General features: G+C 35.3%; 1 protein-coding gene across 2 annotated transcripts; it reads right to left on the reverse strand.

The window, feature by feature from the left end:
* Nucleotides 1–3462: 3462 nt before the first annotated feature.
* On the reverse strand, nt 3463–9644 carry LOC120003235 (uncharacterized protein At1g01500-like). Of its 2 annotated transcripts, XR_005469314.1 has the most exons (3): nt 8686–9644; nt 5190–5850; nt 3463–4050 (listed from the first exon to the last, which is right to left on the reverse strand). XR_005469314.1 is itself a non-coding variant. In XM_038852124.1 (2 exons), exons 1-2 carry the CDS (start codon nt 9400–9402, stop codon nt 5614–5616), a joined length of 954 nt encoding a protein of 317 aa, XP_038708052.1. In that variant the 5' UTR covers nt 9403–9644; the 3' UTR covers nt 5092–5613. The 2 variants fall into 2 exon arrangements, 1 of the variants encoding a protein (XP_038708052.1); XM_038852124.1 differs by lacking the exon at nt 3463–4050 and having other exon boundaries at nt 5092–5850.
* Between the last annotated feature and the right edge of the window lie 3075 nt (nt 9645–12719).

Below are 12719 nucleotides of genomic sequence, written 5' to 3' on the forward strand. Positions count from 1 at the left end.
CAAAGCAATGGACCTCACTTGTCATCTCATTCATCCACACTATTAAAATGCAACACTTATTTTACACTCTTACATTAGATCCTTATGTGAGAAATCCTCCTCTAATATATATATATATAGGAATTCTCACATAAGGGTCTAATGTAATGGTGTAAATATATATATACACACAGTGTAACCTTAGACATAAGAGGAGAAGATCTCTATCTATGGCCAGTAATCAATCTAACCCTAAATACAAGGAATCAATCACATACAAATATGGTAACATAATATTCTTGTGATTACTCCAATATATAACACATGTCAACATTTTGTTTTCCACCCACACCCCCATCATTTGAGAAAAAACGTAAAGTCTAAAAAATAATAAAAAAACTTACTTCTTTTTGAAAAGAAAGACATATGATCGACCAAAATTGATAGGTCGACCGAAACAATTTTGATCGACCTATTTCTTTCTTTTTTTTGTTTTTAGTTTATATTGATAGTTATTTTTTAAAGATAATATCGCCAATATACGATATCCCAAACATGTTGTATAGGTGATAATATCACCATTATCTTTTAAAGATAATATCACCAATATCTATTATCGATTTTATTTTTTTAAAGATAATATATAATAATTGATTTCAATGTTATAATTAGCACTTAATATATTGGTGATAATATTATCAATATTTTTTAATTATAATATCACCAATATATATGATCGATTTTATTTTTTAAAATATAATATCACCAAATTCACATAAAATTTGGATGATCAAATTTTTTGTTTTTGACCTATGCCTGTTATTTAATTTTAATAATAAAAAATATAAAATATATTTGGGTAGAATGGAATTGTTCCGGTCGACTTCTCTCTTTCAGTTTTAAGTAGGATTAAATAAAAAAAAAATAACTATTAACTAACAATTTGTATAAACCAAAAAATATAGAAAACAAAAGAAAAAGAAATAAAACAAATAGGTAACCAAAAAAAGAAATAGGTCGACCGAAACTATATGCATAGTTATCAGAACTGAATCGGACATTGAACCGGCAATAGTACCGATTCCGATTTTTCCGGTCCAATCGGCGGGTCACCAGTTCAACCGGATGAGTTAATTTATAATATATAAATATATTTTATATTCATTTATAGTATATACTATATAGTAATAAACTCAACTCAGTTATTCAAAATATCATAAAAAAAAATACATTTTACTTTTAGCTTTTGTTAATATCTATGACATTGCAATTAATTATCACTACATTTTACTTTCTAGAAAGATGTTAGAAAGTGGGGTTGAGGGCTCGATGATGACGGCCGCAAGAGAGATAACATATGAAGAAAGGGACAAGGGAAAGTAGGGTCTATGGCCCTTTTGGGTTGTGAAAAAGACAAAAAAGCATATATTTTGAAAGAAAAATAAATGGAGTAATTTAGGTGGTATCTCTTCACATCAAGTACCAGTCCATTCGATTCTCTTTTATGGCTCTTCACTCTTCCCGTCTTCCGTCTTCTGGGGTTTTGGGTATTTTGAGATACAACGGGAGTATGTGACCATGGCACAAGATGGTGGCGCTATGGCTGCCAGTGGAGAGACCAAGAGAAGACGAAGAAAATGGAGCCTTGCTACTACTCTGTCCATATTGGAGACAGAGAACAACAAGGATTCTATCTCCTCTGTTACCCTGGTTGGTTCTCTGAGATTAGATTAGCCCAATGTGGATTAGTGAGGCACTCCTTGAAGGTAGAGAAGATCCTATTTTGGAGGAAAGTCAGCTTACCAAGATGTCCATGTATCAACCGTCGGTTTAATAGAAATGACAGTTCATGATTTTTGAAGGTCTGACCGTTGGTTCTTCCGGTTTACTTGTCATTCTGGTTTTTTGACGTTCCGACCTGAACTATCACCGGTTCTGATAATTATGCTTATATGTCTTGGTTTTAGTTCACTTTATGTCTTTTCACCAATGATTGAGGGTAAAGGGAGTGTAAATAGAGTTTCTCAAAAGTTAGCCAATCCACATTAACTTATCACTGCATAAATTTTTTTTATTTTTTATTTTTATTATAAGGTCATAAATTGTTTCTTTATTATTATCTATAGTCAAAACCCCATCCCACAACCAAAAAAAAAGTTCAGTACCTCAAATATCAGAAACATTGGTCCGATAAATTTTTTTAAAGCAAAAACCAACACCAAGCTTTAGTTAGCAAGAAATTGGGGATTGGCTTCTTCATTACAAGGAAACTAAAGTTTGCAGAGCAGAAAAGAAATTGACCTTAAAAACCTAGTCAACATGGCCATCTGCACGATTACAAGAAAACAGTTCATCCGAGTTCCAGGGCAACTGCCCAAGAAAGTGAAAGACTCAAGTTGGATTTCCTCCAAAACTTCCATCGTAACAAACCATCCAGAGTTACTAACAAGATCAGAGGGTCGGACATTATAATATCTTAAAAAAGAAAGAAAAAACACAATGTGATTGTACTACTGGTAATCTATACATTAGTATGCGTATCAAACTGACTTAGTTGTCTAATTGGATGACTCGGAAATGGTTGTTAGATTTGGCTGTAGATTTTTGTGGTGAATGAAATTGGTCGTTGATTTGAACGTCAGATTTTGTTGTGGTTGTTGGAACAGAATGTTGGGTTGTGGTATGTGAAATGAGTTTCTTATTGTGTGTTTTGATCATATAGAAGGTATGATGAAGGCAAATATTAGTTGGTAGACTTAAAAGGTAGTGGAATATTAGACGTGCATGTCTCATTAAATTTTGGGGTTTTTTAAAACATTTTGAATTGTATTTAATGTATCTTGGGTACATTGGAGTTTCATTATTTCATGGAATATTATTGATTCTATTGGGACTTGTTAACTTGGGATTTAAATTGATGTTTCTGGTTGACTTCTATTAATTTTACGTTGGTGTTTCAATGTTCGCATGGATAGTGGCGTTAGTAGTATTGCCCAGTTTGACTGATAGGTTGCATTAGTCATTCTTTTATATTGGTTTCGTGAATTGTTGATTATGAGAGATTATAAATATTGGTGATTGTGACTTGGTGTGGGTGGTTATTCATTAGTGTGATATTTTGGGATTTGATTTTTGGTAAATTGTCTAGTTTTTATCAAAAAGTTGAGCCACGATTTGGAGAGAAACATTTCACCGTTGCATGCACGCTGCTCCCTATTCAATATGACAGAGAAATAAATATGTATCCCATTGTGAATGCTCTAAATATTTTTAGTTTCGAAAGTGATTATAGTGGATCTATCTTATAAAGAAGGTTTGAAGATAATTAAAATGCATATATGGCATGTGAGACTTAATTCAGAGAAGAAGTTTGGAGCGGACGCATTTACCAAACAAAAAGAGACTTACTTAAATGAGTCTCTTCATTCTCCATTGCAACCCCTTTTCTTTGGTCAAAATAGAGAGAAACTGACAAAGAGAAGTAGAGGAAATTACAGAGGTATTGGGAAATCCTATAGTTGTTTATCTCCTTCAAAAGAGATTTGCAATCATCAATGATAACGCCAATGTAAGAGCTATCCAAACATGAAGACTTCATAGCCTGCACGATGATCAGCGCATCAGACTCAATAATAACATTGGAAATAGCATTATCTCTTAACCACCGAAGGGCCTCACGAAAGCTTAAAGCTTCAGCCAACCTAGCATCCAAAAACCCTCTCAAAGCACCACTACCAGCAGCCTGCATTTGACCCAAACCATCACGTAACACCCAGCCGAACCCCAATTTATTTTGAGCCTGGAATAAAGCACCGTCCACATTACACTTCAACCAGCCAACACTTGGTTTTTGTCAGCAAACCACCCCTTCATCCATCAATGGCAGCTGATCACCATTGGGAAGAACTTGGGCAGATTGCCATTGGAAACGGAAGGAGCTTGCTAAATTCAACACTTGGGAAACGGTTTGTCTCTTATTATTCCATACAATTTCATTTCTGTTTCTCCACAAACCCCACAACACCATGCATACCAGGTGCACCAAGTCTAGGCAAGAATTATGAAACACACCTGAAATCCAATCAACAAAATTAGAGGCTGTATCTCCACCCAAGCCAATAATAGAAGATCTCCAGCAACCAGCAGTCATCGGGTTAAATCATGTTAAATCATGATTTAAATAAACAATGAATATTTTATGTGCTAATAATGTTTAGAATATAGTAGATATGGAAAAAAAAATCCAAACTTTTTTTTGGATAAAACCTAAGTCCAAAAAAACACCATAAATCCGAAAACCTAAACTCTAAATCCTAAACACTAAATCATAACTCCTAAACTTTAATATGTCATTTTCAAAGAAAAAAAAATTATGATTTTGGGAGAGGGTAAATTGTAACAAATTATAACTAAAAAAATTGTAGCCCCAGCTCGCCTTTAAAGGGATGGGAGAGCTCCAATTCTCTCCCAAAACTCTGTTAAATCATGAATTAAAATATTTGATTGGGTATTTTTGGTGTTTCATAATGTTGGAATATGATAGATTTTTGAGGAAATTTTTCTCTAAAATACTAAATTCTAACCCTACACCCTAAAATTAAACCCTAAACCTTAAATCCTAAACTCTAAATCCTAAACTCTAAAATTAAACCCTAAACCCTAAATCTTAAACCCTAAAACCTAAACTCTAAACCCTGAAATAATTTGTAACTTATAAACTCTAATACATCATTTTCACACAAAAAAAAAATCATGATTTAACATGATTTTTTGAAGGAGAATTGTAGCCCCCCATTCCACATGGCTTGGCTAATTTTCGAAGTGAACTGTATTGGGAATGCAATAATTTGATCATCAAACCTTTATACTAATGAATTAGTTGCATCCTTTTTGAGACAAAATAACTAAGTTGTTTCAAACAAACAATTTCAACCATATCTAGAAATACACTTTTCCAGCTGATTGGCTAATGTGAGTTTGAGCCTCTCCCATCCCCCGTAATTGTAACGGTTCACTTATTTCATGAGTGCCGCATAGAGATAACGACAATAAATACATTATTCTATAAAAAAGAATAAATTTAATAAAAGAAAACCTTCAAAGAGAAGAGGGTGGGGGGAAGAAACAAGAGCACAACAAAACATAATAAAACAGCCCAAAGGACGAAAGGTAAGCCAAAATTTTCTACATCAAAAAAAAGATGGATACACCTTCATGAGAGACTCGTGCACCACAGAAGCTCATTCCGGCCTCCGAACAAGTGAACTCTCCAACGAGTGGTCGTAACAAAAGCGCCTTAATATGTTCCAGTTCTGAATACTCCGGGTCCAAAGATTGAATCACACACGAGATATCCACCTTTTATTTTCAATGATCATTGAACCGAGATGGGAGACTTTCAGCAACTCCTCACGTAAGATTTCTATCCAGGGAAATCTTAATAAAAAAAGAACACTGTACAGCCTCCATCCATCACCAAAAAGTGCGCTTTAATTGATTGCCTGATTGGCCCTTCTATGTTACCTCTTTGGCCACAATGTTGAACTCTTCATGCCTTTGTCACCAAATGGTGGAAGACTTCATTCCCTCTACATAGAACCAGATTAGCAAAATCCCAAAATGGAAAGAGTCAACTCACAAAAACCTCCTCCTGAAATTTCGGGTAGTTGCTTGATACGAACGCATGAGCAGTCCAACACCAATCCCAACCCCAAGGCACATCCCTAGGCCAATTCCAACACCAACTCTAACACCAGCATTGAACCATGAGAGTTGGCCATCCTCACCAGTGTACATCTCTTCCGAATAGTAGCTGTTTCCAATTTTTCCGGCCATGTCATAAGCATCAGTGTCTGCATCTGTTTCTGTTATCTGAATAATCACATCAATCAGTCAAGACCAGGGAAGCTAAGAGTAACCATACAAATACAAGCAAATGTAGCAATGAGCTATTCAGCTTCACACTTTGCAAATTTACATATACTATTTGATCCACCGCTTGTCATAATCTGAAAGTTGGCTCCATATGTACTTCAAAACTAAATCACAATCTCAGAAAAAGCATGGAGTTTAAAATAATAATGGAAAGATAAAAGCATATGAGGCAACATGCAGTGGCTTCTCCTTAAGGTCTAGGTATTCATGACTTTTGATAACCTGCATTCATTGCTAAAATTTATCGCTAAAATTCAATTCCCATGAAATACTAGATGGAGGTTCTATTTCTTTTTGTTTTGAATAATGGACTTTGATCCTCAGATGACTGATCTGGCATTTCACCAAATGAATAATAATAATAATAATGGACTTTGAATAATGAGGAAGACCTCTGCTTATTTTCTTATAACAGATATTAGCCGCAATATGGAATAGGGCATTCCATAAAGCAATAGAAACAAGTAATATATAAACATATAAACAAGCAAGCATGACTTTTTCAGTCAATAGCTACTGAAAGTTAATCTCGCAGAATTCTTTATTCAATCATTATTTTTCTACCATTTTTGCCAAAGCTGAAACATGTAAACCATCAGTTTTGTTTCACCTTCTCTTATCAGTATCAATTGGGTTATCATTTATCAGCATTGATTTGTGCTCAGAGCTCAGAGCCTAGAGTTTCCCGGGCAAGAACAAATCAAGCAGGATGATCTTGCAGTTTGTGCCCTTAGCTACTGGTTGGCTAGTGTAGAAGGAAAGAATCGTAGAATGACCAAGAATCTTCTCCCTATTAGTTCATCGATATGAAGCAATACCAGTGGCGAAGGTCTTGCATGTGGGGATTATTATCATATGAAGCTGGCTGGAGCCAAAAGGAATAAAGGATGAGAAGGAAGGAAGCATGAGAACTTTTGCTGATGTGAGAATCTAGGGCAGCACCTGACCAGTTTGCATATCTGTCCTACAGATGCTTCTCTTGGCAGATTAAGGTTTCAAAATAGAGAATTTAGGGATAGGGTAAGGGTAAGGGTATGAAAAGAAAACGAGAAATAGAAGAATACTATAGGGAACTTTGAGAAGAAACTTGTAGTTTGGTGATCCACACTGGGTATGGCATTGTGTCTGGAAGCCTAATGCTCCCCCTAGGTTGACTTTTTTTGCTGGTAAACTACTTGGGGCAGAATTTTGACAATGGACAATCTTAAACAAAGAGGATATAATTTGGTTCACCGATGCAATCAATGCCAAACTGATGTCCATTCCCCACATGTTGCACACTGCTAATGGTCTAGGAATTTACGGGGTAATGTTTAGAATCATGTAGGGATTAACTAGGTAATTAGGGGCACAATGGAAGGTGAACTTCAAGCTTGCAGTCTCCTCAGTCAAGCAGATCTAAAAGGAAACTTATTCATGCAGTTCCCATGGTAACAATGCGGTTGATATGGAAAGAAAGAAACAACCGAGTTTTCAACAAAGTTAAGACCTCCAAAAAGAGATATTCACCATAAACTGTTTTAAGCTTAAAGCTTGATTATACTGTTGGAGGCTATTAACAGTGGCTCTCTGTAAATGTGCTTGCACCTCTCTGGGTGCTTTACAAAAATTATTTGGTGGGGGGGGGGGGGGGGGGGGGGGGGGGGTGGAATACTCTAGCTAAGCACAATTCCAGAGTATATTAAAGACCTAGTACCAGAAAACCTTACAAAAAACAAGAGCGCAAAAACCTCACAAAATAAGATAGCATCTTGATATTGACAAATCCATACACAACCCCTATTTGTAATCATATTAGTAATTTCGAGTTGAAGACTAAATAATAAGAAGTTAAGAACTCATAAACTAACTATGACTAAGAAAATGCATATGAACCTCCCGGCTACTCCGACAAAGTTCCAAAGAAAACACGTTGACCTTGCAAATTCCATCACCAGTAGATAATACGAATTTAAATCAAACCTTACAAAATTCATATCCTAATAATTTCAACTCCAGGGCCGCCTACGAGAGACAAAACAACAGCAGGTTGAGCAGGCCATTTGCACTAAGATTTGAAAATGAATTCCGAGTTAAGATAAGAGTAGAGTGGTTTTGAGTTTTTGACTTGTCACATACCTAGTCAATCAGGTTTGTCATTTGTTGAGATTTATTTTCTTTGGAATCTTTCAAACTGATAATGGTAACGTAGGAAGGTTATTTAAAAGTCATAGTGGTGTAATACTACTATGCTAGGGCCTAGGAGGAGGAACTAGAATACCAAGAAGCCAAGAAACAAAACATGTAGTGTCGTTCTCCTCCTAATCATTTTTTAAACAGAAACAAAATCAATCTTATCCTAATAATGTACAACAAAGAAACAGAGATTGAATTACTGGAAAAAAATTGTATATTAAATAGCATCTTTACTTTAATGTTGCACCCTACCGAAATTGAATTTCACAATAATTGAAAATTAACATAACAGTGCTGGAATATCATTTTTTTTTTATTTGTCATCACCAGTGTTCTCAACAGTCAACAATTGGTTCACAACAAGAGCACAGAGCTCCAGCTGCCTTAATTTCACGTATTAACATATTGATCACCAAATCAATCAAACTTTTCTAAACAAAAGAGATCTTATTCTCCAAAGCACTTATATCTTTCAATCTGAATTCACATCTCTAATTAGTCAACCAAGTTAAAAAAAGTATTTCTAGCATCTAAACCCATCATATTAATAATGCAGAACACAAGAGATGATAAAAGTGTTATGAAACTGAAAACTACCTGCACTTTGCTGTGGCGAACCAGTACATTTCCACCCTTCTGCTCCCTCCCAAACTCCTCATCCTCAGGAATCGCATCAAGCGTCCCATGCCTCAAACCTTTTCTCCTTGGACTTACCTGGATCGTCTTTGTTAATATCACAGGCACACCGCCACAGCACCCAGCGATATAAATCTCAATTGCAGGTGCAGATACCCCCAGCCTCGGCTGAAAAAACGCTGAACTGCCAGCCCCAATGCCTGCGGTCATATAGCAATCCATACTCCAACCAGTTCTTGAATCAATCTCCAATCCCACGGTCCCATTCCCCCACGTAGACTCCATCCTCTCCAAAGAACCGCAGAGAATCATGTCCTCGTTCTCCAACACCTCAAATTCGATACTGCCCGTAACACGTACGCCATCTGTGCTCACATAAGTAACCTCGGGGTAATCCTTGTTGAGGCGATCGCGACGGAGTGTGAGGGAGGCTGAATCTGCAGCGGGGATATAGGAACCATTGATTTCAAGAGAAACGCCGATCTCGCGACGGAAATGGCAGAGCGTGAGGTGATCGGGAACGCTGTCCATCACGCAAGGAGCAATCCGGACATAAAAGAGTCGAATTTCAAGCCATGAAGATTGATTCAACGACGGATTTGGGATCAAGTGATACGAATTCGACGTTTTAGGGATCGAAACGGTGAGGTCACGAACTTTTTCTTTGTTATCATCCATGAGACCCTAGAAATTCGGTTTTCGGGATGGGAATGATGCGAGAATCGGGGCTGAGAAAGAAGCAAAAATGAGAGAATGGCTTGGAAAATGGGGGTTTTGGTTTCATGTATGGCAAAATTAGGGGTTTTAGGTAGTGATTTCGCGAGGTTTGTTGGGGATATTCGGTACTGGTGTTTGAACGACCAAGTCAAAAACCAAAAGAGATGTCAAGCTTGCGACCTATCCTCGTCGTTTAGATGGTGCCTGGCAGGGATCAACGTTAAGTTAATTGTGTTAAAAAGGTTCCCTTTACTCGATCACAAAAAAATGTAATTAGGCCGAGACCCATAATAAAATAAAAAATATTTGGGGTTATGGGCTCAAATAGACATCTATAAGCATTTAGGCAAAATGTAATTTTTTCCCCCTCAACTATACAACGATTTTATTTTCATCCTTAAATTATTTTTCCCAATTTCGTGTCCATATGGAAAATACTCCTTTTGTCCTTTAAGTGAAACCGAGGTCTGAAAATGCATGTGTTGCACCCAAATAACACATCATAGAAATCCTATATGACACGAAATTGGGAAAAATAATGTCTTACTTTGTCACACACGTAGCACTTGCCTTTAAAACTCTTGAAATTGTCACTCTTAGAGACTTTTTCATTGTACTTCCTTGTCTTATTTTCAGAATTGTAAGGTTGCTTTACAATATTAGCTTTTGCTTCATTGTAACTTGTTCCTTTATAAAAATCACGATTATCTTCCTATATTCGCAATCGTACAATTAAATCTTCAAGTTTCACCTCTTTGTGTTTTATGCTTAAGATAGTTCTTGAAATCTTTTCAAGTTGGTGGCAAATTTTCAATGATTGCAACAACTTGGAATGATTCACTAAGAATCATATATTTAGCATGAATTTTATGACTAATTACTTGAAGATCTTGTACTTGATTAATCACTTTCTTCGTATCAACCATCTTATAATCCATAAATTTACCAACCACAAACTTCTTTGAGCCGACATCTTCTGCCTTATATTTAATCTCTAAGGATTACCATAATTTCTTAGCCGTTTGGATTGGACTTTAAACAATATATACGATGTTGTTGAATCTGTTGAGGATGTAATTCTTCCTGCATGGGAAATCTAAATGTTTCCAAGTATTTATAGTAGTCTCAATTTGCATATTATTTTCGGCCACATCAAGTTTTGGCTCGTCTGCATAAAGGAACTTGGTCAAATTCAAGATAATGAGATAAAATAATATTTTTTATTATCATCTCTTGAAATCTGCACCATTGAATTTCTCTGATTTTTCTCCATGAGAAAGAGGCTTAGTTAGCGTAGGAGTATAGACTATATTTGTTTTATTATATATTAAAACTAATTAGATTATTTAATACACAATGTGGCGGGATTCTTAGGCCACCATATATGGACATGAGTTATGTATAATTCATATACATATACATGAGTTATATTTTTATATCAACGGTTGAACCTTTGTTGTTTCGGTTGAATCTCGAAAATCTCAAACTTTTAGTCAACACGGTTTGAGACACGGTACGATTTTTAAAACTATGATATAGAGTGATATTGGAACAACCATAGTGACCCTTGGGACATTTGTCAAATTGTTCCCACTGTTTGTTATCTCGTTTGACATTTCTGTTTGTCGTCAAACAAATTCAATTATAAAAATATCACAAATCAATCTTAAAAATGTTGTACGTTGACTATAATGTTGGGGCCCATGAAGTATAATGAATTTGCTTAACAAATTATTGTATTTTATCATATATAATATAGTAACAAAAATGAAAGAGAAATCCAAACCATAATAGTATAGAAATAGAAACTGTTTGTAGGAAATCGAATTGAGTACACGTAAATGATCAAGTTAAGCATTAAACATTATCTCTTCAATATTCATTTGTCCCCCATAATTGCTTCTGATAGTCAAACAACAATCTCCTAGGATAAAACTTTTACCCTGAAGGAAACAATAATGACAATATTTTTTGTTATGCAAATGTGATGCAGATGTTATGTAAATGTTGACAGATCATGTATATTATACATAATGTTTGAACAAATACATGTCTGTCGAAAAAAAAAAGAACTCAAAAGGTGTGTCTAATGGCAAAATCGCTCAAGCACTTTTTGAAATCGTTCAGGCAGCTTGATCTCTAAACTATATAACGATTCTATTTTCTGTTCTCGCTCAAACGACTAACATCCTAGAATTGCTTTTGTTTTCGCTCAAGCTAATTTTGGAATCGCTCAAGCTTATTTCTCTCTAACAACACTCTTTTGCTTACGTTAATCTATGTTCAACCAGCATACATTGAAACTACTTTTCATTTACATCTATAATGTATTTGATCTAATGACTACTTGACTTTATTGACTACAACTCTACATGAACTCCAACAATAATATAATGTTTTCAACTGGATAAATGAAAGGGAAAAAAAAAAACACCCTACTGTAGCTCGTCTGAGTTGATTGAATTGACTGGTATTTTTTTTTATCGTGTTTTGATTGAATTGAATGGTAGATAATATTAAAAATGTGAACCATACAAGTCCACTCTTTGGCTGTCAGTTGAAAGTACGTAGGTCGGCTAGGCTGTTGCATCATGATAGGGTTACTACACTTTTTTGGATGTATACGACTGCTAAGAGTATGTCCAATGGACACTTGATAACACATTTTCAAGTGTTGAAAAGTGAACTTTATGGAAAATTTAGAATGCTAAAGTTCTACAATGGAAGAAAATGAACACTTGAAAACACACTTTCTTGATAATGACACTTGAAATATAGGTTGTTGTTAAAAATGACACTTGAAATATGAAGTATGTATATAGTTGATGAATAATGAAGAAAGATGATGAAAAGGAAGAAAGAGATGATAAAAAGGAAGAGAGAGGTGATGAAAAGGAAGAGAGATGATGAAAAATAAGAAAGAGATGATAAAAAGTAAGAGAGAGAAAATAAAGAAGATGAATATGAAGTGTTGATGAATAGTGTATATTGTGGGACCCACTCACCCAATTAAGTTATGCCACGTAGGAGAGAGTAGAAGAGAGAGAATGATTTTGAAGTGCTTGATATAGTTTTTATTACTGGAGTTGCTCTAATCTGCTATTATAGCCCAAAGACATGATCCACCCTTGAATTTAATATCAAATGTATAAAGTTGGGTCAAATAACTTCTTTAGAAGCTTTTGATCAATTTGGGATATGTTAAAACTTAGCTGGGCCAATTGCTTTATCATCAGAAGTGTTACGGATCTTAACAACTGAGCTATTTCTCAATTATC

The sequence above is a fragment of the Tripterygium wilfordii genome, chromosome 8 (genome assembly GCF_013401445.1).
Source record: "Tripterygium wilfordii isolate XIE 37 chromosome 8, ASM1340144v1, whole genome shotgun sequence".
Taxonomy (NCBI): domain Eukaryota; kingdom Viridiplantae; phylum Streptophyta; class Magnoliopsida; order Celastrales; family Celastraceae; genus Tripterygium; species Tripterygium wilfordii.